Genomic DNA, 24,094 nt, shown 5'->3' with positions numbered 1-24,094 from the left:
TGTCCAGTAAATTAGAGAGTTCACTCCTGTTGATAGAACTGCACTTCAACTTTCTCCATGTCATCATGGAGGGATGGGGAAAAAGCAAAGCTGAAATCATAAATGGGGACTTAGCAAAGGGTCATTGTCTTAAATTCTTCAATAAATCTGAGCTACATCCTATCAAACTGAACTAATATCCAATTGGGTGACCAAACACAGCCTTCAGGAAAGATAGAAACCCACATCACAGAGACAGAATACATTACAAAGAAAGTGTCAAGTGAAATTCAGGAGCAGGTTACATCTGATTATTCAGAACCGGGACAAGAGATTCTCCCACCACATTGTCCTCTGATCCATTCAAACCTGCTTCCCTCATCCCTGTCTCCATAGTCAGTTATGTTATTTACAATTTTTTTAGTATTCTAGCATCCCCATAATAAGGGAAAAACAGCCCTCTTGCCAGAAGTGGCTTTACAATAGATGGAACCTGGGATTTAAACTCTAAATGATCACACTCTATTTGGAATCCGTTTGAATTCCCCTCCCAGGACTTTTGACACTCATCTCCAGTCACAGCGATTCTGATATAGGATTAAAGTAGTAAAAATATCATCTGCAAGCACAGACAACAGAGAATGCTTCATCACATGACACTTTGCGAAGTGGATGGATAGAATGTGATGAACATAAACTCTGCATGGCCCAGGCAAAAGGTAACAGTTCTGCAGTGAAGGAGAAGGAGGGAATCTTTGAGTCACCGCATCTCCTTCCAGTGTCATGGAAGCTGAAATGACACTTTTTTCCTGCCCCTGCTCCTCTTCATTTACATCTAATTTGAAAAATTCCCAATATAACTGCTCTTCAGCACAACCCAGAGCAACGTGAGAACAACTGGCAATGATACAGTCTGTATCATTGGTGATTAACAGTAACTTTGCAATAGGAGGAATGGTACAAATGTGACGTTCCCTGGTTCCTCATAGGAAGGGCACACTCAAATTACTTGTGGGACAATAGAAAGGACAATTAGGTCCATCTCAAAAGAGGATGAACTGCAAAAGGCAAAAATGAACCACTCATCTGGACAAGCTGAGGGATAATGGTGCTGCAAAGAGTTCAAAGAGCTTTAAAAGTTACTATGTGGGAATCAGGAGAAGTATTAAAGAAAAGAAAGTCTTGATAGCCCTAGAAATTTTTACAATGTTGATCTCCGTGGCAGATTCTCTGATGGCTAACATGGGCTGAGAGCCAAGAGAAGGTTTTCCCACACTCACAGCATTCATATGGCCTCTCCCCTGTGTGGATTCTCTGATGCTCAGAAAGGGCTGAACTCTTAATGAAGCATTTTCCACACTCACAGCATGTATACGGCCTCTCCCCTGTGTGAATTCTTTGATGGGTAATAAGGTTTGAGCTGCGATTGAAGGTTTTTCCACACTCACTGCATTCATAGTGTCTTTCACCTGTGTGGATCCTCTGATGTCTAGAAACGGCTGATCCGTCAGTGAAGCTTTTCCCACACTCACGGCATTCATAGCGCCTCTCCCCTGTGTGGATTCTCTGATGCTCAGAAAGGGCTGAACTCTTAATGAAGCATTTTCCACACTCACAGCATTTATACAGCCTCTCCCCTATGTGAATTCTTTGATGGGTAATAAAGTTTGAGCTGAGATTGAAGATTTTCCCACACTCACTGCATACATAGGGCCTGTCCCCTGTGTGGATCCTCTGATGTCTAGAAAGGCCTGAGCTAGTAATAAAGCTTTTCCCACACTCACGGCATTCATAGGGCCTCTCATCTGTGTGGATTCTCTGATGAACAGAAAGGCCTGATCTACGAGTGAAGGTTTTCCCACACTCACAACATTTATACGGCCTTTCCCCTGTGTGAATTCTTTGATGGGTAATCAGGTTTGAGCTGTTATTGAAGGTTTTCCCACACTCACTGCATTCATAGGGTGTTTCACCTGTGTGGATCCTCTGATGTCTAGAAAGGGCTGATCTGTGAGTGAAGCTTTTCCTACACTCACAGCATTCATAGGGCCTCTCATCTGTGCAGATTCTCTGATGCACAGAAAGAGTTGATCTGTGAGTGAAGATTTTCCCACAATCACTGCATTCGTAGGGCCTGTCCCCTGTGTGGATTCTCCGATGTTTAGAAAGGTCTGAGCTGCGATTGAAGGTCTTCCCACACTCACAGCATTCGCAGGGCCTCTCCCCTGTGTGAATACTCAGATGAACAGAAAGGCTTGATCTGTGAATGAAGTTTTTCTCACACTTACTGCATGTATTTTTTCTCTTGCCTAAGGATTTCCTGTTGTGTTGTGGTTTCCATGAGGACCTTCTGAGTTCCCCAGCAGGAAATACATTTACCCAATTTCTCCCCTGCCTGGTTTCCTTGCTCTCTTTCTGGTCTGTGCTGAATCTCAAAGGAGTTTCCCTCCTCATTACTCCTGAACACACTCCTTTTCGATCTTTGCGATAATGCTCTGTGTTTATCCACTTGCTCAACATTTCCCTGCTGAGAATTCTGCTCCTCTTTCTCAGATGTAATTGCATCACCTGCTGCGATAGAGACAGAAACCTCAAAACAGGGATGGAAAGGGAAAGACCAAACCAAAACAAGAGCTGAAGACAGGTCAAATAAAAATCAAGAACTGAACTCCCCCAAACTTTTCCCCTAAATAGGACAGAGAAGGGGGATGAATTCAGCCTTCACATCCCATCCAAATACGCAGGGGGAAGGGAAGAAGCTAATGCCTGGTGTCTGCCAAGATCTACAGGAAGCCATGAGCTATATTTACCCTGAGGATACGACCCCTGCTAGGGACAATAATGAACTGAGAGACCTCCCAAGGGCTTTGCTGGGCATACCAGATATTTCCTTCAGGCACTTACAGATTCTGAGTTGGTTTACTGTTTTCTCACCTGTGCTGGGAGCTCTCAGGATCTCTCTTTCCTCAGAGCCCTGGAGGTCTGGGACCCATGGCTCTTCCCCTTGTTCCAGCTCGGAGATCACATCAGGCTGAGTAACAGGAAATCTTGCTGAGATGAAAGAAAACAAAGGAGTTCAGTTGATTTCATAAGACTTTGTCATAAAACATATTCTGTTTATTTAACTTCAGTGCTTAGTGTGACCTGGTGGGCCAGAGGCAGTTCTCACTGAAAATGCCAAGATCAGGGCAGGCTGAAAAAGAGATCACCCACACAGGTTATCGAGAAGCTGAAAAAAGAAATCACACAGTCCCTTTTATTGCATCCCAGTTCTCTGATCCCAGTCAGCACCTAGATCCAGCACAGTGAGAAGTTATTTAAAAACTGCTCACATAAACAAAATGATCTTCTGACCCCAAAGGTCAGCCACGTTACCAGGTCAGTATAGGTTTGGATCTTACCCAAAATACCACACTGTCAGCCAGTCCTTTAGCATCTAAATTAAAGGTTTAAACGAAATAAGATAGAATGAAGTTAAATGGGAAAGCAGTCAGATACATTCCAAAATGGATAGATCAGGTTCTTAGCAGTATTAGTGAGTTGCCGGTGTGCAAGTCTGTCTGGAACACATCCACAGCTTGGATGGCTCATTCAGTCCTTTGTTCCAGGGTTCAGTTTGTAGAGAAGTTGCTCCAGAGGCAGGAAGGAGGATTGATGACAAAACGGAGATGATGCAGCTGCGCTTTATATTCCTTTTGCTATGTGGCTTGTTCTTCCTGTGTCCCAAACACAAGATTCACAGCACATGGCATGGAAAAGCCTTGGAGTTCTCATTACACAGACTTACCCGGGAATGTCTTGCTGACTCAATAGGTGTATCCCCTTGGTCCTTTCCATGGGCTCATTGTACAGCTGATGACCCTCAATGGGCCATCAAACATGCTAGGCAGTGTTGATGCCAATATGTCTGGAGGTGTCACCCAGAAACACTGCCCAAGTCTGGAAATACAGATATACCCTACATATCTATAACTCACAAGACAAAGGTGATAGAAACATAGAAACATAGAAACATAATGATCATACTTGGAAAATCATAACATTTTCCCTGACACCTTCCATGGCATATCTAGCACGATTTATTGCAATTTTATCAGATTTTATTATTTTATTATTAATATCAAAGTGTCTCAGAATTCCATACAGTGTCACACTTGGTAAACCAATGAATTTCCAGGACCAGTTCCCCAGGTCCACGAAGATGCCGAACACTATGCTTAGAGGGATTGAAATACCCACAAAGCTGCTGGGAACACACACAGAGACACTGTGTCAGTCTGTACCCCTGTGTTCACTCTTCTAGAAAATTATGATCAATTTTGTAGCCAGTATGGCTTGTGGGGTATCATTTGAAAACCTATAACCTACGGAATATTATCCTCCTGTTAAAATGTGTAGTAACACTGTATGTAAAGTTACGAGATTCTACAGTATGATATTACTGAAAAAGTTACAGTTCTGGGGAACACCCGCTGACTAGTTCCTCAGAGACAGCAAGGCAAACAGCTGGTTAAAAAGCCATTCTCCTGCATGGGGAAGGTGTGAAGAAGACATTTACATTCCATCACAGGGACCTCTTGAAGCTGTTGTGGAAAATGACCACACGACTGATTTTGAATCAACTCAGCCTGAGGCTCTTTTCTTGGTTACAAGCATGCAGGGGCGGACAGCTAGTGGAATACTGTCCCCCTGAGCTAAAAATCACACAAGCCTTTTAAAGCTTAAAACCACAAACACATAGGTTGCACATTAATTACCTTATTTGGAATATTTTGCAAAATATGATGCAGGTCAAAAACAAGCTGAACAATCAGTTTTCCATATTCGGCCTATCCTCTTTTTGTTATTCTTAGTCTAGTTTGTAGTTTGACTTTTCTAACACTTCCACTGTGGTTATGTTTCACAATCTCGGTTATTGCAAATCAGTGTGTTTGGGGACTTTCCACTTCACCTACTTAAGCCCCTTCGGCACACTAAGCCATTGTTCCCCAATTTTGGGTACTTTCCATTCCATTTTGCCTTTCTCTTCCCTTTACACAGAGAAACAAGCTCAGCTAATACTTTAGGTCTACTAGCTTGACCAAAGCTCCAGAGCTCTTTCTGTAGACTTTCCCGCACAATTCTCACATCTCCAACAGACAGCCTGTCACCGTGACTGAGCTGAGAACTGAAGTGGTTTCTAGTACAAAGGACTGAATTCTAAAAAGAGCTGAGGAAAATGCTTGAGACTCTCTCTCTCTCCCCTTTCCCTCTGCTCATGACAACTCCTGAAGAGCTGAACGTGGGCGGCAGGGGTGGGTTAGGCCGAGTCCTGGCTGAAAGGAAAACCAGCCTGTTTCAGCACAGGGTGAGAGAAACATTTGCCTTGAATCCGTTTCAGCTTGTTAACTCAGATATTAGTTTGTGTTTTATCTTGCATTTCTTTTGTAAACAATTCTGAGCTTTATGCCTCATTATCTGTATCTTAAAATATGTTTTTGATAGTTAACAATCTTGTTTTATTCTTTATCTAACCAATGTGTTTGTATTAAAGTGTGTTGGAAACTCCATTTGGGATAACAAGGCTGGCGCATGTCATTTTCCACTGATGAAATGACAGACTTCATATGAGCTTGCGTTGTTCAGGAGTGTGCTGGACAGGGAAAGATGCACATTTCTGGGGAAAGTCGGGGAGCAGAGAATTTTCTGGGGTTCTCCTGTGAGGTACTGTAATTTGTGAGTCACTGACTAGTAGCACTCAAAACTGTGTAGCTGGGAGTGAGTTACATGCTGGAGGCTGTGTGTGAACTGCCCAGGAGTGGCTGCTCTCACAGAAGAGCAGTGGAAAAGGCACCCCAGCTTGAGAACTGAGGGGACACAGCTGTTCAACAGTCCAGGTTGCACTGTGGTTAATATCACAGACACTCAATTTCAAAGAGTCTCCTAAACACAGAGAAAGTAAATCTATGTCCCAGAAATCAAAGACTCCAGAGAGAGGGCAAGTCTCCCTGGCACTGCTTCTTGTTGATAGAGAGGTCCAGAGACAGAGACAATGAGAGAGTCTTGGGGAAACTGGGAACAGTAACCATGGGCTGGTGGGGTTCGGTGGAGAAAGGGAACAGGAAGGGCAGGGATATCATTGAATTCAGGATCTCAGCAGTACTAGATGTCAGGATAACACATACTGCAGCCCATTGGAAAACATAATCCCAACTATATATACAGAATGATGGGGTCTAAATTAGCTGTTTCCACTCAAGAGAGAGATCTTGGAGTCACTGTGGATAGTTCTCTGCAAACATCCACTCAATCTGCAGCAGCAGTGAAAAAAGTGAACAGAATGTTGGGAATCATTAAGAAAGGGATAGACAATAAGACAGAAAATCTCCTATTGCCTCTATATAAATCCATGGTATGCCCACATCTCGAATACTCCGTGCAGATATGGTTGTCCCATCTCAAAGAAGTTCACTTAAGCAAACAGGAGCTATTTGACACTGTGCGATACGGCTCCTGTGCTCTGTTCCCAAAATGTTCTGCAGCAGGGGAGGGCCTGTGGCAGTGTGTGTGTCACTGGCATATTGGGGTGATGCTGAAACAGGGCAGACTAGAGGTGGCATTGTGGGGTTGGCATGAACCTTATCTCTTCATTTCCTATTCCAAGAACCAAGGGGACGGGAGTCCTTACCCAATGAGGTCACATTCTCATAGTTCTCCTGCATGACATCTCTGTAGAGGGCTCTCTGAGGGGGTCCAGCAGAGCCCACTCTTCCCTGGTGAAATACACAGCCGCTTCCTCGAAGGTCACCGGCCCCTGAAAGAGCAAGAGTCCAACACTCAGTACGTGATGTCCCACTCTCAGCCCCACTCTTTGTGGGGGAGGGGAGCCAATCAAATGCAAGCTCTGGGTGGATCATAGTTAACAGAGTCCCACCCCCACCCTGCTAAGAGCATCCTGGAAACACCATGTTAAGGGGACCAAGAGAGAGCCCCTTGTCTCTCTCAGCAGATCCATCACCCCCCTACTAGCCACTGACCGATACAGGAGATGGAGGCCCGAGCAGGGTCCAGGGAGAGCTCCCTGGTAGGAAGCCCAATAACCTCATCGTGAGGAGCTGGATATGAAGGGAGAGGCAGCTCCTCTAAACCTCACTGATGGGTGCCCCCTTCATATCTCACAGCAGCCGCTGGTTAGTCAGGTCGGGCTCCAGCACTGGGAGACTGGTCAGTTTGACTAGCTCTATGAAGGTGGGTTATTCTCAGTTTCACAAATTAGGGTATTTCCACCACCTAATCTCATGGGCCTGTTCCTAGAATTTAGGCCACTTAATAAACAACTCCCAGCAGGTTTACCTCAAGCTGTCCTCCTCCCTTCCCCACCCTGTGCATTTCCTGCCCCGCTCCAACCTCCAAACCAGACTGTGCAAATCTTCCCATCTCTGGTGAATTTGCTGTCCCTCTCCCGCCCTGCAGGAACCCACCAGCAACCTCCCAATAATCCCTAGCTTTACAGGCTTCCCTGCACCCATTTCTCTTCCCTCTCCCATGGGAGGATGGGATGAGCTGGAGCAAAAAAAGGACGTCATTCTACAACCTGTCTGGGTGAGAAGGGCAGTTGTGGGGGTTTCAAAACAGGCTTTAGTTAATTTCACGAGATGATTCTCCCAGGCCCTTTCCCTGAAGACAGACACCCTAGATTCTGCCATGCTGAGAAAGAGATCAAGCATGTTATTACACTGTAGACCTGGTCCCTGATGCCAGGCTAAGCCCACAGAGACATTTTTAACCTCCCTTCTCCCTCCGCTCACCTCATAACAAAGTCTCTGAACACAAGGCTAGAAAAGAGCAGAACCAAAGGAGTCACTGTGGAGGATTCCCTCGGACACTGACCCCACGGCAGCCACACCCCAGCAGGGGAATATGGAGTCAGAAACTGGCTTTTCCTGTCTCTGATCCTTGTTTTGTTCACTGGAAAGTGGTTCTGCGCAGGGATGCAGCAATACATGTGTCTGGGTGGACTAGAGAGCTGGAAATCTCTCCCCTCACTCATTTCTCCCTCTGCCCCTTTCAATCTCTCCTTCCCCTGTCCTCTCTCCCTGCCCCTCTGGCTGGGAAAGTCCCATTCCTGGGGACTTTGCTCTCCTATGGCTAGATTTTCTCCTGGCAATTGCTAATGGGAGGAGAAACGAGGAAGGGCTGTTTGTGCAGAGACACTTTCTTGCCAGACCCCAGCACTTTCCCTGAAGTCTTTCAGTTACCTGGAGTCTGTGGTAGAATTGGTATTAACAGGTCCCAGGTCTCCCACAAGGGCCTAGTACGAGCTGGAGAAAGTCATCACCTGGTCCGGGCAGAAAAGAAACTTTAACTAAGGTCACTTCCCAGCACAGAACCCCACTGGGGGAGCAGCAGCTGCCAAGCCTGGTCTCCCAGATCACAATGGAGGCTACAGCATCTGACCCAAGAAGCTGAACCCCAATATCCTGAGCAGAGAGGGACAGAGCTTTTGAGCAGCTTCCCTCCTTTAGCTCTCTGGGAGAGCAGCTAATGGGAGCCCCTCCTCACAGTGAGAATTGCTGATCTCATTCGCCCCACTGTCCTTCTTGAGTCACTCCTTCTCTTTCCACACAGTGACGCTGGATTAACATTGGTCTCAAAGTTCAGAGTAGCAACCGTGTTAGTCTGTATCCGCAAAAAGAACAGGAATATTTGTGGCACCTTAGAGACTAACAAATTTATTTCAGCATGAGCTTTCGTGAGCTAAAGCTCACTGCTTCGGATGCATAAAATTGGTTTCAATGAAACCAGAGTTCAGAAAGAATGAGTCTAGAATGCTGTGGAAGAGACCATTGTGTGGCAGTGCTGACCCCCTTCCCACCTCTCTCACCCCCAGATCTAGGATAAGGGCTGGGGGGGAGGGAATGAATATTCCCAATGGAACTGGAAGTTCCTGCAGTTTTCAAGAGAGGAGAAAAGAAAAATCAGTGATTTCACCTCACAGTGTTTGACAAGTGGATAGAAAGTTATCACAGTGACTGGGCCTGGCCGGGGACTGCCTGGCAATGCTTAGAGCCAGGATTCTGGCACAAACTGATCAGGGAGAAGGATTAGGGTTAGTAATGGCCCCCAGACACCCCCCAGTACGCAGAGCCCAGACCCCCCAGCCAGGGTCCTCAGGCATCCCCACAAACCCAGCCAGGGGCCCACCAGATATTCCCTGGCACCCAGTCCGCAGAGTCCCTTGCCAGGGATCCCAGATACCCCTCAACCCCCCACCAGCCACAGTGAGAGCTGGACACCAGCGAAATGGAGAGAAAATGGGGCACAATGGGGGGAGGGGAACAGGGAACTTCTCAGGGGTTTGAGGGGGGTGTCACCCTGGGTGTTGCTCGTTGCTCTCCAGGGAGAAAGGGGGCAGGACGGGAGAGGAGGGGGGTCCACACGGGGGGGGCAGCGGTAAATCCGAGGGGATCTCAGCCCCCCCTTTTTCTCCCTGCTCCTTGGGGGTCACCTGCTCTTCTCCCTCCCCCCTCCGACCATATCCGGGCTGCACAGACATTTCCCACCCGCCCCTTTCCCAGCCTCCCAGACCAGTCTCACCCCCCAGCCCCCGCCCGGCCACATGCAGGGACCCCAGTGGGGCCGGGCCCCTCCCCCTGCGGGGCCCCAGGGCAGAGCCTGGCCGGGCCCGGGGGGCGCTGGGCTCCTGCAGGGACAGCAGCTCCGAGCCCCCCGCGGGCGCTGCCCCCCCCCAAGAGCAGATCCCGGCACTGCGAGATGCCGGGTCCCGCCCCCGGACACTGGGGCAGAGTCACCGCCCGGCCCCGGCCCCTCCCCCGCCCCCAGGGCTCGCTCCGGGACCTGGAGGCTGCAGCTCCGCAGCGGGGCGGCCCGAGACCGGGTGGCTCCAGCGGGGCAGGGCCCGGGCCGGGCGCGGGGGAGTTAACGGGTCTCACCGGCACAAACTCTCCTGCTCCGCCCGGCCCCGGCCCCAGCGCATGCGGGACTCTCCTCCTCTCCGATATGTGCATGCCCAGAGCCGGGAGACAGGTAACAGGGCACAGGAAGGGGCTGGAGGAGCTGGGAGCGGGGGCGGGGGTTGCAGGGCACAGGAAGGGGCTGCAGCAGCTGAGAGCGGGGAGGGGTTGCAGGACACAGGAAGGCATTAACCCCTCTGTGCCCGGCCGGGGGGGCTATCCAGCTGCAGTGGCGCCAGCTCAGGTCGGGGTTATTGGGGGGTTGCTGGTGGGTTCCTGCTGGAGGAGGGGGCAGGAAATACTGAAGAGGTGGCAACTTGTGGGGAGTTAGGGCTGGAGGGTGCAGGGAGTACCTTGGGTGAGGAAAGGGAGGGGGCCAGAGTGTGACAAACCTGCTGGGACTTGTTTAACGTGGGCCTAGATTCTGGGAAGAAACACTTGGGTGTTATGGGAGAAAATTCCCTAATTTGTGAAACAGGAAATAGAGAAACCAACCCCCTGGGAAGGGCTGGGAAAACTGACCAGACTTCCACTGCTGAACCCTCAGCCTGCTAGTCAGGGGCTGGTGTGACATGGAAAGAGTGCCCCCACCAGGGAGGTGTAGGGAAGATGTCCCGACCCCTCACATCCAGCTGCTGGCAGTGGGGAGGGTGTTGGGTTCCTACCATGGGGTTGTATCAGCCTCTGGCTAGTAGGTGTGTGATGGATCTGCAGGCAGAGACAAGGGGTCTCTCTTTGTTTTCTCACCGTGGTGCCCCTGGCTGCTCTCAGCAGTGTGGGGATAGGACTCTGCCGACTGTGTCTCTCTCAGAGCTTCCATTTGATTGGCTGCTTTCCCCCATGAATAGTGGGGCTGTGAGTGGGGCAGCAGGTACTGAGTGTTGGACTCTCGCTCTTTCAGGGCCGGTGACCTTTGAGGAGGTGGCTGTGTATTTCAACAGGGAAGAGGGGGCTCAGCTGGACCCCACTCGGAGAGCCCTTTACAGAGACATCATGCAGGAGAAGTATGAGAATGTGACCTCGCTGGGTAAGGATTCCCTTCCCCTCGGTTCTTAGAAGGGGAAATGAAAAGTTAAGGTTCACACCACTCCCACAATGCCAACTCTGCTCTGCCTGATTTCAGCAGCGCCCCGACATGCCAGTGACACACACACTAGCCCTCTCCCCTCCCCTGTTACAGAGCGCTTTGGGAACAGAGCAGTCCAGGAGAAAGTCTCACAACTTCCCTTTGCTAAGATAATCGGGTTCATCTCCATCATAGCAAACAGAAGCTTCCTCCCCCTGGGCTTCTCTCCAGTACTGAACCTCCTTCACACAGACCAGCTGAGACTTGCAAAGTGTTACCACCCCTTTGCCCTCAACCTGAGTTTTTCTTGTGAGTCACTGCCTTCACTTACCCCTCACTAAGCCCCACAGGTCACTCGAACATACGCCACCAGGGTGCTGACAATCCCCATGGCAAGAACACACCCTTGGGCACCTTTGCTGACAAAGCCTACAACACTCAGCACGGAAATGAGGCAGAATTGCCCCCCCTAGTTTCACATGCGCCTCTCTGCGTAGCACAGGCACAGCTCTGCCCAGCTGCTCCAACCCATCCCTCCATCAGCCAGTCACAGCTACAGCTGGCCCAGTGCACGCAGCTGGAGGCATGCGGATAGATGCCGGGATTCCCATCTGTGAACACAGCACAGACAGTGACACGTTCTCTTAGTCTTTCCTCGGATCAGTTATAGGTTCGTAGCTTTGAAGGCCAGATGTGACTATTAGGTCATGTACTCTGACGTCCTTTATACCACAGACCATAGAATTCACCCCGTTACTGCTGCATTGAGCTGAATACCTGAGTCCCTGTGGCAGTTTGTTAACCTTTGCATGGCCCACACAGAACCATCCTCAGTGATTCTTGCCAGCTGCAGGGTTAAGAGTTGGGGGCAAAGTTAAGGTTGCATTGGGGGGGGGGCGTTTACATTAACTTCTCATTTCCTGGTTCGCAGAGGTTTGTTTAGTTACCATCTATACCAGAGGTGGGCAAAGTACCCTCCTGCCTCCCTTGTTTTCTTTCCATGGAGCAGGGTTTCCAGTTTCCAAACCCTCTGTGATCTCCCATCTGGAAGGAGGGGAAGAGCCGTGGGTCCTGGATCTCCAGGATTCAGAGGAAAGCGAGATCCTGAGAAGTCCCTGGATAGGTGAGGAAACATTAAACCAACCCGGAAACTGTAAGTGCGTGAGAGAAACAGCTGGGATTCCCCATACAGACTCTGTGAGCTCAGGACAGTCCCCAGCAGATCTCACTCCTGGCTTCCTACAGATGGTGATTGACAGCTTGGCTGGAGCTGCCTCCCTTCCGACTGAGCGTTTGGATGGGATGTGGGCAGGGCTGGCCTTAGGGAAAGACAAAGCTTGATAAGTATATGGAGGGGATGTTATGATAGGATTGTTAATTTGGGCAATTGATCTTGAATTACCACCAGACAGGTCTGCTCAATGGTCTGCGGGGAGATGTTGGATGTGATGGGTACTGAGTTACTGCAGAGAATTCCTTCTTGGGTGCTGGCTGGTGACTCTTGCCCACATGCTCAGGGTTTAGCTGATCGCCATATTTGGGGTCGGGAAGGAATTTTCCTCCAGGGCGGATTGGCAGGTGCCCTGGAGGTTTTTCACCTTCCCCTGCAGCGTGAGGCACTGGTCACTTGCTGGTGGTTTCTCTGCAGCTTGAGGTCTTCAAACCATTTTTGAGGATTTCAATAACTCGGTCCTGGGATAGGGGTTGTTATAAAATTGGATGGGTGGGGTTCTGTGGCCTGCCTTGTGCAGGAGGTCAGACTAGATGATCAGATTGGTCCCTTCTGACCTATGAGTCTATGAGTCTATGAGTCTATGAAATGGCACCAATTTGCATTTTGGTGCCTCTGGCTCCCATGGGCATGGCACCCCCCCCATTCCCTCTGTCCCCCATGGGCTCGCCAGGCTCCCCACCCTCCCTTCCCCCAAGACCCTGCACTGTGCCCCCTTCGCTCCAAATACCTGCTCCCCCTTCACTCCTAACTTCTGCCCCCTCCAGCCCCTCCCAACACTTGCCCCCTCCTGTGCCCCTAAGCCCTGCACTGTGCCCTTTCACCCAAACTCCTTCCCCTCCCTCCTGTGCCCCTAATCCCAGGACTGTGCCTCCTTCACTCATACCCCCTGCACCTCCCTCCTGCACCCTGAACCCCTGTGTGGTGCATACCCCTTTCACCCCAAATCCTGCCCCTTGCACCTCAACACCTGCCTCTTCCTGAGCCCTCAACCCCTGCACTGTGCCCCCTTTGCCCCTAACCCTTGCATCCTCCTGCACCCCCTTGGGTACCTGACCTAGATGCACAAAGCATCAGGCATTGCTGCTCGCTCCCCCACTGGACTGCTGCTTCCCCCGCTCTACGCAGTCCTGCGGGGCTGGGAGAGGGGAGCAAGGAGCGACGTCAGGGCTTCCTACATCCAGGTCACTTTCCCTGCAGGCTGTGTAAGGGGAGAGCCGGAGAGCAGCTGCTCCTGATTTCTCAGCATAGCCCAGGTGGGGAGGTGACCTGGATGCAGGGAGCCCTGGTGTGTTTGTTGGGGGGACTGTATGTGTGTGTTGAGGGAAGGATAGGAAGGAATGTGTGTATTTTGATGGGAGTGTGTGAAGGACTGCGTGTGTGGAGCAGGGTGGAGGAGGGGCCTCTCTGCTCTGGAGCAGTCACCTGGCTCTGACAGCTGATCGTCCAACTGCCCCCTGCAGCTCAGGTCTCTCCCACTCCCCCACGCAGCTGCTTATCTGTCTCCCTGTGCCTCTTTCACCAGCCCAGCGAGCCTCTCGGCAGCAGGTCGAATGGGAATCCAAACCCTGCGCCCGGCATCCCCTTGGGTGGGGCACCTGTATGGCCCACCCTAAAGGCCGGTCCTGGATGTGGAGCAGAATTGATCCCCTCCACTCTTCCCTATGGGGATGAGTTTGGAGGAATTCAGTCCCTGATTTTTATTTTCTGTCTCTCCAGCACTTACTTGGGTTTGCTCTCTGCCTTTCCATCCCCAATTCTGAGATTTCTCCTCACTTCTAGCAGGTGATGGGGTGGTGAGGGAGAGCGAGGAGCAGAATTCTCACCAGGAAGATGCTTAGCTCGCCGAAACTCATGGGGAATTACTGCGAAGATCCAAAGGGAATGTGTCCAGCCCCGTGAGCAGGGAAAAACTGATGAAAGTTACCACAGTCCAGAGAGAGAGCAGGGAAACCACTCAGAGGAGAGAGTGGATCAACCTATTAATTGTCAGGGAACTCACAGGGACCTCAAGGAAACTACGTCCCAGGAGAGAATCCTCACGGAAAAGCGAGAGAATACGTGTAGTGAGTGTGGGAAAAACTTCAATTACCACTCAGCCCTTATTCGACATGAGATAATCCACACAAAAGAGAGACCCTACGAATGCTGTGAGTGTGGGAAAAGCTTCAATCATACCTCTGCCCTTAGTAAGCATCAGCAAATACACAGAGGAGAGAGACCTTATGAATGCCGTGAGTGCAAGAAACGTTTCACTCGTTTCTCCTCCCCTATCTCTCACCAGGGAGTCCACATGGGAGAGAAACCCTATGAATGCAGTGAGTGCGGGAAAAGCTTCTCTCAGAACTCAACCCTTATTACACATTACAGAATCCACACCGGGCAGAGACCCTATGAATGCTGCGAGTGTGGGAAAAGCTTCACTCATAGTTCAGGCCTTTCTAAACATCAGAGAATCCGTAAAGGAGATAAACTTCATAAAAACCTTCTCTAGAGCTGTCAGAAGATTTTTTTCTTCAATTCTTTTGACAGTTCCCAGGTAGTGAGTGTTAAGGCTGTTTGCATCTTTTGCACATTGAGGTCCCTCAGCTCCCACACATGAGTTGCCCACTTTTGAAGCTCGCCCATCTTTGGGGTGGATCCTGTGGTCCTTTCTATCAACTCCATTGTCCTGCGAGTCATGGGAGTGTGTCCTTTCTAACAGGAATGTAATCACCCCAAGTGGGGGAGATGGGGGGTGTCTTCAACTAGTTACGTTCAGATAAAATCTACCTGGGCCTCATCACTGTGGTTGCCATGGAGTTAGCTAGCTTGAGTTCACTTTCCTGATGTAAAAAGACAGCTATTCCTGCAGTAAAGACATGGGCCATGGATAGTGGGTGGGGTTATCTAGCACATTTCCTCCTGATCTGACCTAACCACTGTCACATTTCCTTGTCTGAACAAACCTGGATATTCACATTTATACTCCTCCTCTCAGTGCAAAGTTATTGTTAGAGACGTCAAGTTCCTCTTTGAGGACAGATTGTCTCATTCCCAGTTGTTCTCACATTACCCTGCATTGTGCAGAACAGCAGTTATTTTGTTGACTTTTTTCTCATGTAAAATATATTTAAATATGATGAAGAGCTGGAGCAGTGTCAGGGAAATAAGGGTCATTTCAGGCTCTGAGACACTGGAAGGAGATGGGGCGACTCAGAGATTCCGTCCTTCCCCGTCACCCCAGAACTGTTACCTTGTGCCTGAGCCATGCAGAGTTCACCCCTTCATATTCCTTCACTTCCCAACGTGTCCGGTGAGGTCATGTTCTTGGCTGTCCATGCTTGGGAATGGTGCTTGGACGTCTTTGATCCTAAATCAGAGTCACTCTGGCAGGCAATGAAAGTGTCACAGACCTGGAAGGGGATTTCAAATGGATCCCAAGCACTGTTCAAATCCCCTTTTCCCTCTATTGGCAAAGCCATTTCTGGGAAGGTCGGCTGTTTTTCCCCCCACTTTATGAAGATGCTAAAACTTTTGTAAATAACACTAATGAGACAGCACTGAGTGAAGCAGGTTTTATGGGAGAATCTCTCATCCTGAATCTGAGTTATCAGATGTAACCTACTTTGGAATTTCACTTCAAATGAAAGTGTCTTCTACCTCTCTGTGATATGGGTTTTCTATCCTTCATGAAGGCTCCTTGGTCATATAACTACTTTTTAGTTTTGTTTGACAGATTGTAACTCAGATTTATTGGGAAATTTCAGACAAATGACCATAATTCTTTACTTCAGGTTTATTTCCCCCCCCCCCCGCATTCCTGCATGGTGATATGGAGAAAATTCAAATACAGTTCAGTCAACAGGAGAGAATACTCCAAGCTATTGGACGTATTATCAAAGAAACTGCAGTGTGTTTAAACCTTCGCTCTGAAAAGGTGAACAGCTGCAGACCCCAAACCATGTAACTGATGGAAGTAAATACACATGGTCACAGGATCGTTCAGTTCTTTAAGTCAATATTGTCTCAGATGCTCCAGGGATAGAATTCCACAGCAAGTGACTTGGAACTAGGAAAACGCCCAGGTATTTGGTTCTCAAAGCATTTGTGACCCAGTCCCTACAGGAGGTTATTCCTGAAGAGATCTCCTAGCTAATCCCCAAATTTGGGAAATGCTGTCTGTGATGAGGTGCATCAACCCTGCACTGGCACTGCTAGGGTTAACTGCACCTTGTGGGCTGAAGAGGCCACACCCCCTCACCCTGTCTGGGCATGCTCCAACTGGAGACGGAGTGTAAAAGGGAGCAGCTCAGCTCAGCCTGGGTGGACTGAGGAGGAGAACAAACCTGTGTTGTTTGCTCCTGCCAGGAAGCTGCTGGACCCCCAGGCTGCACCCTCCAGCCACCCTGAGGCCCCTGCAGACACCCAGTTGACCACCAAGGATGCGATGCTGGATTCCAGGACATTACCAACTTTGAACATAAGGGTGGGAAGTGACTGAGGGAACGGGACTGTTGCAGTGAGAGATCAAGCCTGGACACAGGAGTGTTGGTTCCTCAAGACCCTGGGTCAGGACCTGGTGGAGTAGGGTGGTCCCAGGTCCCTCTTCCCCACACTGCACCCACCACTGGATGGAGTCACCACCTGAAGACAAGCTGTCTTGAACCAGGGGACAGATTTCTTCCCCCCTCAATTCCCTGCCTTCTTCCGTACATGGCCATACATCCTGTGACAGGATGTATCAACCCCATGACACTGTCCATAATGATGTAGATGTGGAGGAAACAGAAGTGGTGTTTTTGTTGAACTCACCATTTGTGGGTGATATAACTGTGTGTAGGATGAAATCAGTGTTGAATGTGAGATGGCTGCAGAAAAATAGCTATTTTTTAATAGGAACCTCATCTCTGTTATTTTACAGAAATTCTGATCCAGGACTCTATCTAATCCAGGGTGGGCAAACTAAGGCCAGGGGGCTGCATCCAGCCCTTCAGACATTTTAATCCAGCCCTTGAGCTCCCACTGGGGAGCAGGTTCTAGGGCTTGCCACATTCCGACACTCCAGCTGGGGAGCGGGTTGGGGGCTTGCCCTGCTCCACATGTGCTGTGGCTCTGTGCGGCTCCTGGGAGCACTGGCATGTCCCCCCTCCAGCTCCTACGTATGGGGGCAGCCAGGGGCTCCACATACTGCCCCCACCCGAAGCACCACCTCCACAGTTCCCATTGTCTGGGAGCTGCCTGGCCATGGCTCCGTGTAGGAGCCGGAGCGAGGACATGCCGCTGCTTCCAGGAGCTGTTTGAGGTAAGCGACAACCGGAGCCTGACCCCCTCCCTTACCCCAACACCCTGCCCCAGCCCTGATCCCCCTCCCAACCTCTGAACACCTCGGTCCTAGCCCGGAGCACCCTTCTGCACCGCCAACCCCTCATCCCTAGCCCCAACCCAATGCCCTCTCCAAGCCTGGAGCCCTCTCCCACACCCTGAACTCATTTCTGGCTCCACCCCAGAGGCCACAACCCGAGAAAGAGCCCTCACCCCCTCCCATACCCGAGCCCCCAATTTTGTGAGCATTCACGGCTCCATACAATTTCCATACCCAGATGTGGCCCTCGGGCCAAAAAATTTGCCCACCCCTGATCTAATCCCTAGCCACAACTGCACTCAAGGGTTCACAAGTGGAAAGGGGGATTAAAGGAAAACTGCCATATAGGAGAAGATGCTTTAGTTGTTGAGGATTTATTATAACCAATGAAAATAAAATTAAACACAAAGTTACTCTTTAATGAAGAAGAGGCTTCATTATGTGATCAAGTGAATTCTACTGGAAAAATAAAACTTGTCTTGTTTTTCTTTTTGTTAGTAATATAGGAAATGGGACTAATCCTGAAAAGCTTCTTTGATGTAACTTGCCCCCCTTGGCCTAAAATGTCCAGATGTAAAACCTCACTCCAAAGGACGGGGTCGGGGAATGTGTGTGAGAAATAGAGTAGAGGAGAAAACTGACCCAGTATTGATTTGAATGATTTGTATTTCAAAAGTAACTTATTTTGATTAGCTTCCAAGTCAATTTCTGTGTAGGTGTGTTAGCAAAAAGAAGGTCAGAGAAAGTGTGGGCCCCTTACTGAATGGGGCAGGCAACGTAGTGACAGATGATGTGGATAAAGCTGAAGTGCTCAATGCTTTTTTTGCCTCGGTCTTCACAGACATGAGCAGCACAGTATGGGGAGGAGGTGAGCAGCCCTCGGTGGAGAAAGAACAGATTAAGGACTATTTAGAAAAGCTGGACATGACCAAGTCCTCCGTTCCGGATCTAATGCATCTGAGGGTCCGGATGGAGTTGGCAGATGTGACTGCAGAGCCGTTGGTCTTTATCTTTGAAAACTCATGGGGATTGGGGGAGGTCTCAGATGGTTGGAAAAAGGAAAATCTAGTGCCTATATCTCTGCACTGCAATTTTAGTCTTGCAGCCCAAGCCCCATAAGTCTGAGTCAGCTGACCTGGGCTTTGAGACAGGTGCACTGAGTGTGTTAATCACAGTATAGACATAACGTCAGGTTACATCTACAGTGCAATGAAGCACCCACGGCTGGCCCCTGTCACATTAATCAGGGTCATGCGGCTTGGGCTGTAAAGTTGCAGTGTCCGTCTCTCAGTCCCCTGTTCTAGGAGCCCAGAAGGTTGGGAGGGAGTTTAGCGAGTGGAAATGGTAAAACCGCAGTGGAGTATTACCCTGGAGTCATGGCATTTCTCCATTGGTCTGTCTGCTTTGGGGCAGGGACAATAACACGTCCTGCTGCATTTGTCATTTCAAAGGGCGGTTTACGATTTTCATTCTCACCCACGGTGCACAAAGCAGGACTCAACCCTCGGTGTAAACTAAACGAGCTGCCAACAGATTCTGGCAGCCACAATGAGCCTTTTGGTGAGAGAGCTCAGATCTGCACCTGTCCAGAGGGAGGGGGGCATCTGTGATAGACTGGAACACTGACCTACCAGCTCCTAACTCCCAAACTTTCAGTAACTCTATTATCAATGCCTGTGAGCATAATTTAAACCATAAGAGCAGCCACACTGGACTAAAGCTGCATTGAGCTCTGTGTTTTGTCCTCTGGCTGTAGCCAATACCAGGTGCCCTAAGAGATACTTAACAAGGCACCCCTGGGAGTTGAACCCAGGATCACTTGTTTACAAAACAGGTGATTTAGCCAGCTAAGCCATAGTGCCTGCCTGTGGCTAAGGGACACTGTCTGCTCAAACTTGTCTCTCTGCCATCTCCACCAGGGCCTGACAAGCTTTGCATGTGTTTGGATTCTGCAAAGCAGAGGAGCAGGTGCGGTTTTCCTTGGGTGTGTGTGGAGGGGGTGTGTGTGTGTGTGTGAGAGAGAGAGAGAGAGAGAGAGACTTTTTGGCCAGGTCTGCACTACAAAGTTATTTCAGCAGAATTATATTGCTCAGGTGTGTGAAAAACACACAATGCTCCCTCGGTCGGCACCTTTCTCCTCTGTCCCAACCCACAGCCCCTCCTATTCCCAGTGCCCCTCAATCCCAACCTTGACGAGAGCCTAGAGCTTTTTGCAGCAAGCTTAAAGCGACAAATTGTCAGTGTAAATGCTGCTGTTCATTATATCACCATAACTGGCCTCCTCCAGTATCCCACAATGCCCGCCGTGAACTCTCCTGCCCTGCATTCCTGCTACAGAGGCTGGGCCCCTCCCCTTTCATAGCTCCAGAACGTTCTGACAGCTGAGCTGCTAGCTACACCAGCATTGGTTTGCTATAACTGCATTGCTTGGGGGAGTGTACCTATTTTATACATCTAAGTAATGTAGTTACACCGACCTCATTTTGTAGCATGGACCTGTCCAAATAATCACTCACACACCTTGGGAGTAAACCTTCCCCTACTCCTCTGCTTTACAGAATCCAAACACGAGCAAAGCTTATCAGAGCTCAATGGGGATTGGCAGAGTCAGATGTGGGCAGACACGATTCTTTAGGTAACAGCAGGCACCATGGCTTAGCTGGTTACAGCGCTTGCTTTGTAAACAGGAGATCCTGGGTTCAACTGCCAGTGGTGCTTGGTTAAGTGCCTTTTGGGGCACCTGGTGTTAGCAACTGTCAGAAAACAAGATTCAGAGCTAGATGGACCTTTGGTCTAGCGCAGTGTGGCTTTTCTTTTTGTTTAAATTACACTCACAGGCACTGCTAATAGAGTTACTGAAAGTTTGGGTGTTAAGAGCTGGTAGGTCAGTGGTCCAGTCCCCTCAATGCAGTTTTACCATTTCCACTGGCTAAACTCCCTCCCGACCTTCTGGGCTCCTAGAGCAGCGGACTGAGCCTGAGCCGAGACATGGACACTGCCACTTTACTATAGACCAAGCCGCATGACCCTGATTAATGTGACCCGGGCCAGCCGTGGGTGTTTCATTGCACTGGAGACGTAGCCTAATGTTATGTCTACACTGCGATTAACACACTCAGGGCACCTGCCTCAAAGCCCGGCCAGCTGACTCAGGCTTATGGGGCTTGGGCTGCAAGACTATAAAATTACAGTGCAGACATAGGGACTTGAGCCCAACCTCTGAAACCCCAGGAGGGGTGAGGGTTTCTGAATCCAGGCTTCAGTGTGAACACAAATATCCAGACCACAGTTTCTAGCCCCTCAGCTTTAGCTCCATGGGCTCAAGTCAGATGACCCAGGCCAGCCGTGCTGCCATCTTTATCCCAGGAGAGATAGAATCTAGGGGTACGTCTCCATTGCAATGTCAACCCTGGTGTGGCACGCTGTGCTCAAAGCAGCACCTGGAAGCCCCATATTCACCACTCTCATATAATGATGATACAGTTTGTACAAAGTCTGCCTGGTGAGGTATCGTTTCAAAAGTCTTGATCTGTTGAACACTAATATTGTGTTGGACTGTGTGTGTAGCATTGGCTGGGAAGTTATGAAGTTTGCTCTGTGTGTGTTACTGAGATATATTATGAGGTTGCGAAATGCCCACCACCAGCCTTTCAGGTGTGACAAGGGAGGAGCCAGACTCGCTGCTGGCCCATTAAAAGGGATCCACACTCCCAAGGACTATCCCAGGAACTGTGTACAACGCAGACTTCTCTGAGATAGCACAGTGACAATGGACACTGCTTGACTCACATCCTAGCAAAGGTACTTCCTAGCAAGTTGGAAGAAACTATGAAAGAGGGGAAGAGGCATCATGAGTTGGCCTCTCTCCCCCACAACTCAACACCTGGAAACACATCTGGAGGACAAACACTGAACTGAAATAAATCAAAAGAGAATAATAATAATATATTCAAATCAAAGTCTCCAAACAGACTAGTATTGGTTTTTCAGCAAAAATTTTCAGTCTGGGGAATTTTCTTTTCTCAGTCAGACTTTGCCAAGGGAAGTGGAGAAAAAATGTTTTTGAGTTGCTTCTTTCAGAACAGCCTGGCCTAGACACTTGCTCTGGTTCACTGTTTTGGTCTTGCTCAGGATGGGGGTATTTTAATTATTTTGGAAGGTCCTAGGGTGTTTGTGGGAGATTATGAGGATGTACCCTTTTGAGATAAAAACTAAGAAATACAGGACTAGAGAATTTTTTTAGACATCTGAGATTTAGACTTTTTATTTGAAACGGCCGGGGGGGGGGTTAGATTCTGAGAAGGTTTTTCTTTGCAAGAAGAAACATTGTTTCATCTGTCATTGTACCAAAGGGGGAGATGGTTGTCTATAAAGGAGGGGTGAAGACTAAATGCTTCTAATGAGGATGAGATTTGAACCCATGCATGCAAAGCATAATGGATTAGTAGTTCATCACCTTAACCACTCAATCATCTCATCTGAGCTATCAGGAAAGGGACAGGAAGAGAAATCTAAGGCTGGTAGAGATAGGGACACTAAGGAGTTTTTAAATACTAAGCATAAGCAGGATCTGACTGAGCTCCCCCCTCACATCTAGTGAGGAGCTGGGGAAAGACTTCAGGAACAGACCGTGTTTGCACAGACACACCTACTCTGCATAGCTATGCAGCATGATGGGGCCGCTTCCCCAAAATGACCAGTTTTGGTTGGTGATGGGTTACAAATCACTTTAGGATTGAGTGCAATGAAATGTTATTCTCCTTCCTGTATGAGTGAAGGGCAGCAGAACATACCTAGTCTGTCCTGACGGAGGGGTAGGTGGGTGAGGAATAGCTTTTATTGGATTGCAGAGAAGTGATTGAGGACATCACCCTAAACCAGTGGTCCCCAAACATTTCACATTGTGCCCTCTTAGCCATGGCTGTGGCCCCTCGGAAGCCACGATTGAGAACCGAGGCTGGGAGTGGGGCTGTTGCTTGCTGGGGAGAGGGGTGCGGACAGGGGTAAAGGGGTCGACGCCGGGCTGGGAGCCAGAGTCTCAGGCTGAGGGTGGGGTTGGTGAAGAGCTGGGACAGAGTGGGGCTGAGTGGTGCTTCCTCCCTGTCCTCCATGGGGGCTGGCTCAGGCCCTGAGGTGCCCCCATGAATGTTCCTCTGTGTCCCCCTAGAAGTCACACCTCACATTATGGGAACCACTGAACCCTAGTCGCTAGGCAGGGGCGAGTGATGCCAAAGCCCAGGGAAAGGGAAAACAAGTGCGGGGGCCCCAGCACCAGAACCATGGCCCCAAACCCTCTTCTGCCTGTGACCTTGCCCTCTTTCAACCTTTCCACGCCTTCCACCCATGACCCCATCCACTAGTCAGCTCTTTTCTGCCCCACCCTGCTCATTCATTTACTCCCCCCCGCCCCCCCGCTTTGCAGCCCTGAGACCAGAGAAGCTCTGTGCCCCTTCTGCAGCTCCCGGGCCAGAGTGTGGACTGGGAGGTCCTCCTGCCCTTGGGCCGACATGAGGGAGACTTTTCCAGGGGTCCCAAAACAGCCGGGGAACTCGGGCAGCATGAAGCAGTGCAAAGGTGCGTGCTGCAGGTGCAGTGTCAGACACTGCTTCCTGGGGGGGCTCCCACATTTCTCCCTGCATGTACCCAGTGGAGGAGCATTGTGGGGGGAGGGGCAAGTGGTGACACAAAGATACAGCTCACTCGCCCCCAACGTTCCTCTGTGGCCCCATAGAGGGTTTGGGGGGAGCGAGGAGCAGCACTATGTGCTCCATGCGTCCTGGTCACTTTCCCCACCTGGGCTGTACAGTGAGGGGAGCATCAGAAGCTGCTGCTCTCTGCCCTCCCCTTATGCAGCCCAGCTGAGGAAAGTGACCTGGATGCAGGGAGCTCGGATGATCTCGCTTCTTGCCCCCAAATCCCACAGCCCCTAGGGGTGCCCGGAGGAGCAGCGTTCCAGGGAGGAGTGGGGGGCAGCAATACCAGCTGCTCCATGCACACAGGTCAGTGTCCCCACATGGGCACAGGAGGCGATGCAGGGGTTTCTGTGATGCCTATTCTATCAATATCATCACTCAGTACCAGGCACTCAAATTCACCCGTCTTAGTACTTAGACATTTAGCATTTGTATTTACGCATTTATAAAATGTGTCCAATTTAGCTGTCTGCTATTGCATGATGTAATTGAGGGAGACTCTTCCATTTCACTATTTCTCATCAGATCCTACCTGTACATTATCATCTTCCATCCTCTCCTCCTTACTAGGCTATAGAGAATCCCTGTGAATAGTTCCTTTCCTAACGGATGTCTCTGTCTGAACCCTGTGCTCCTCAGCGCCTGTCGGCTTTCCCCCAGCTCTGAGGCTGTGTCTACACTGCGCACCTCACCACGGCGCAGCTGTGCCACTCTAACCATGCCGTTGTAAGGTGAGATGTGTGGCCACTCCTTATCGCTGGGAGAGAGCTTCCCCGGCAACAAAACCAAACCACCTCCAACGAGGGGCAGGAGCGTCGTCACCGGGAG

The 24,094-nt window shown here is 49.8% G+C and overlaps 1 protein-coding gene across 1 annotated transcript in view; it reads right to left on the bottom strand.

Annotated features, from left to right (window-relative positions):
- Nucleotides 1–521: 521 nt before the first annotated feature.
- LOC127039732 (zinc finger protein 345-like) overlaps nt 522–24,094 on the bottom strand; it is a gene marked incomplete at its 5' end in the record, with an annotated part of 237,333 nt that continues 213,760 nt past the window's right edge. Inside the window, one exon of the mRNA XM_050933590.1 lies at nt 522–2,036. Within this exon, the coding sequence (XP_050789547.1) occupies nt 1,171–2,036 (866 nt within the window). The remainder of the gene's footprint in view (nt 2,037–24,094) is intronic.

The sequence above is a fragment of the Gopherus flavomarginatus genome, chromosome 23 (genome assembly GCF_025201925.1).
Source record: "Gopherus flavomarginatus isolate rGopFla2 chromosome 23, rGopFla2.mat.asm, whole genome shotgun sequence".
NCBI classification, from domain to species: domain Eukaryota; kingdom Metazoa; phylum Chordata; order Testudines; family Testudinidae; genus Gopherus; species Gopherus flavomarginatus.
This window is presented reverse-complemented; position numbering and strand designations above follow the sequence as displayed.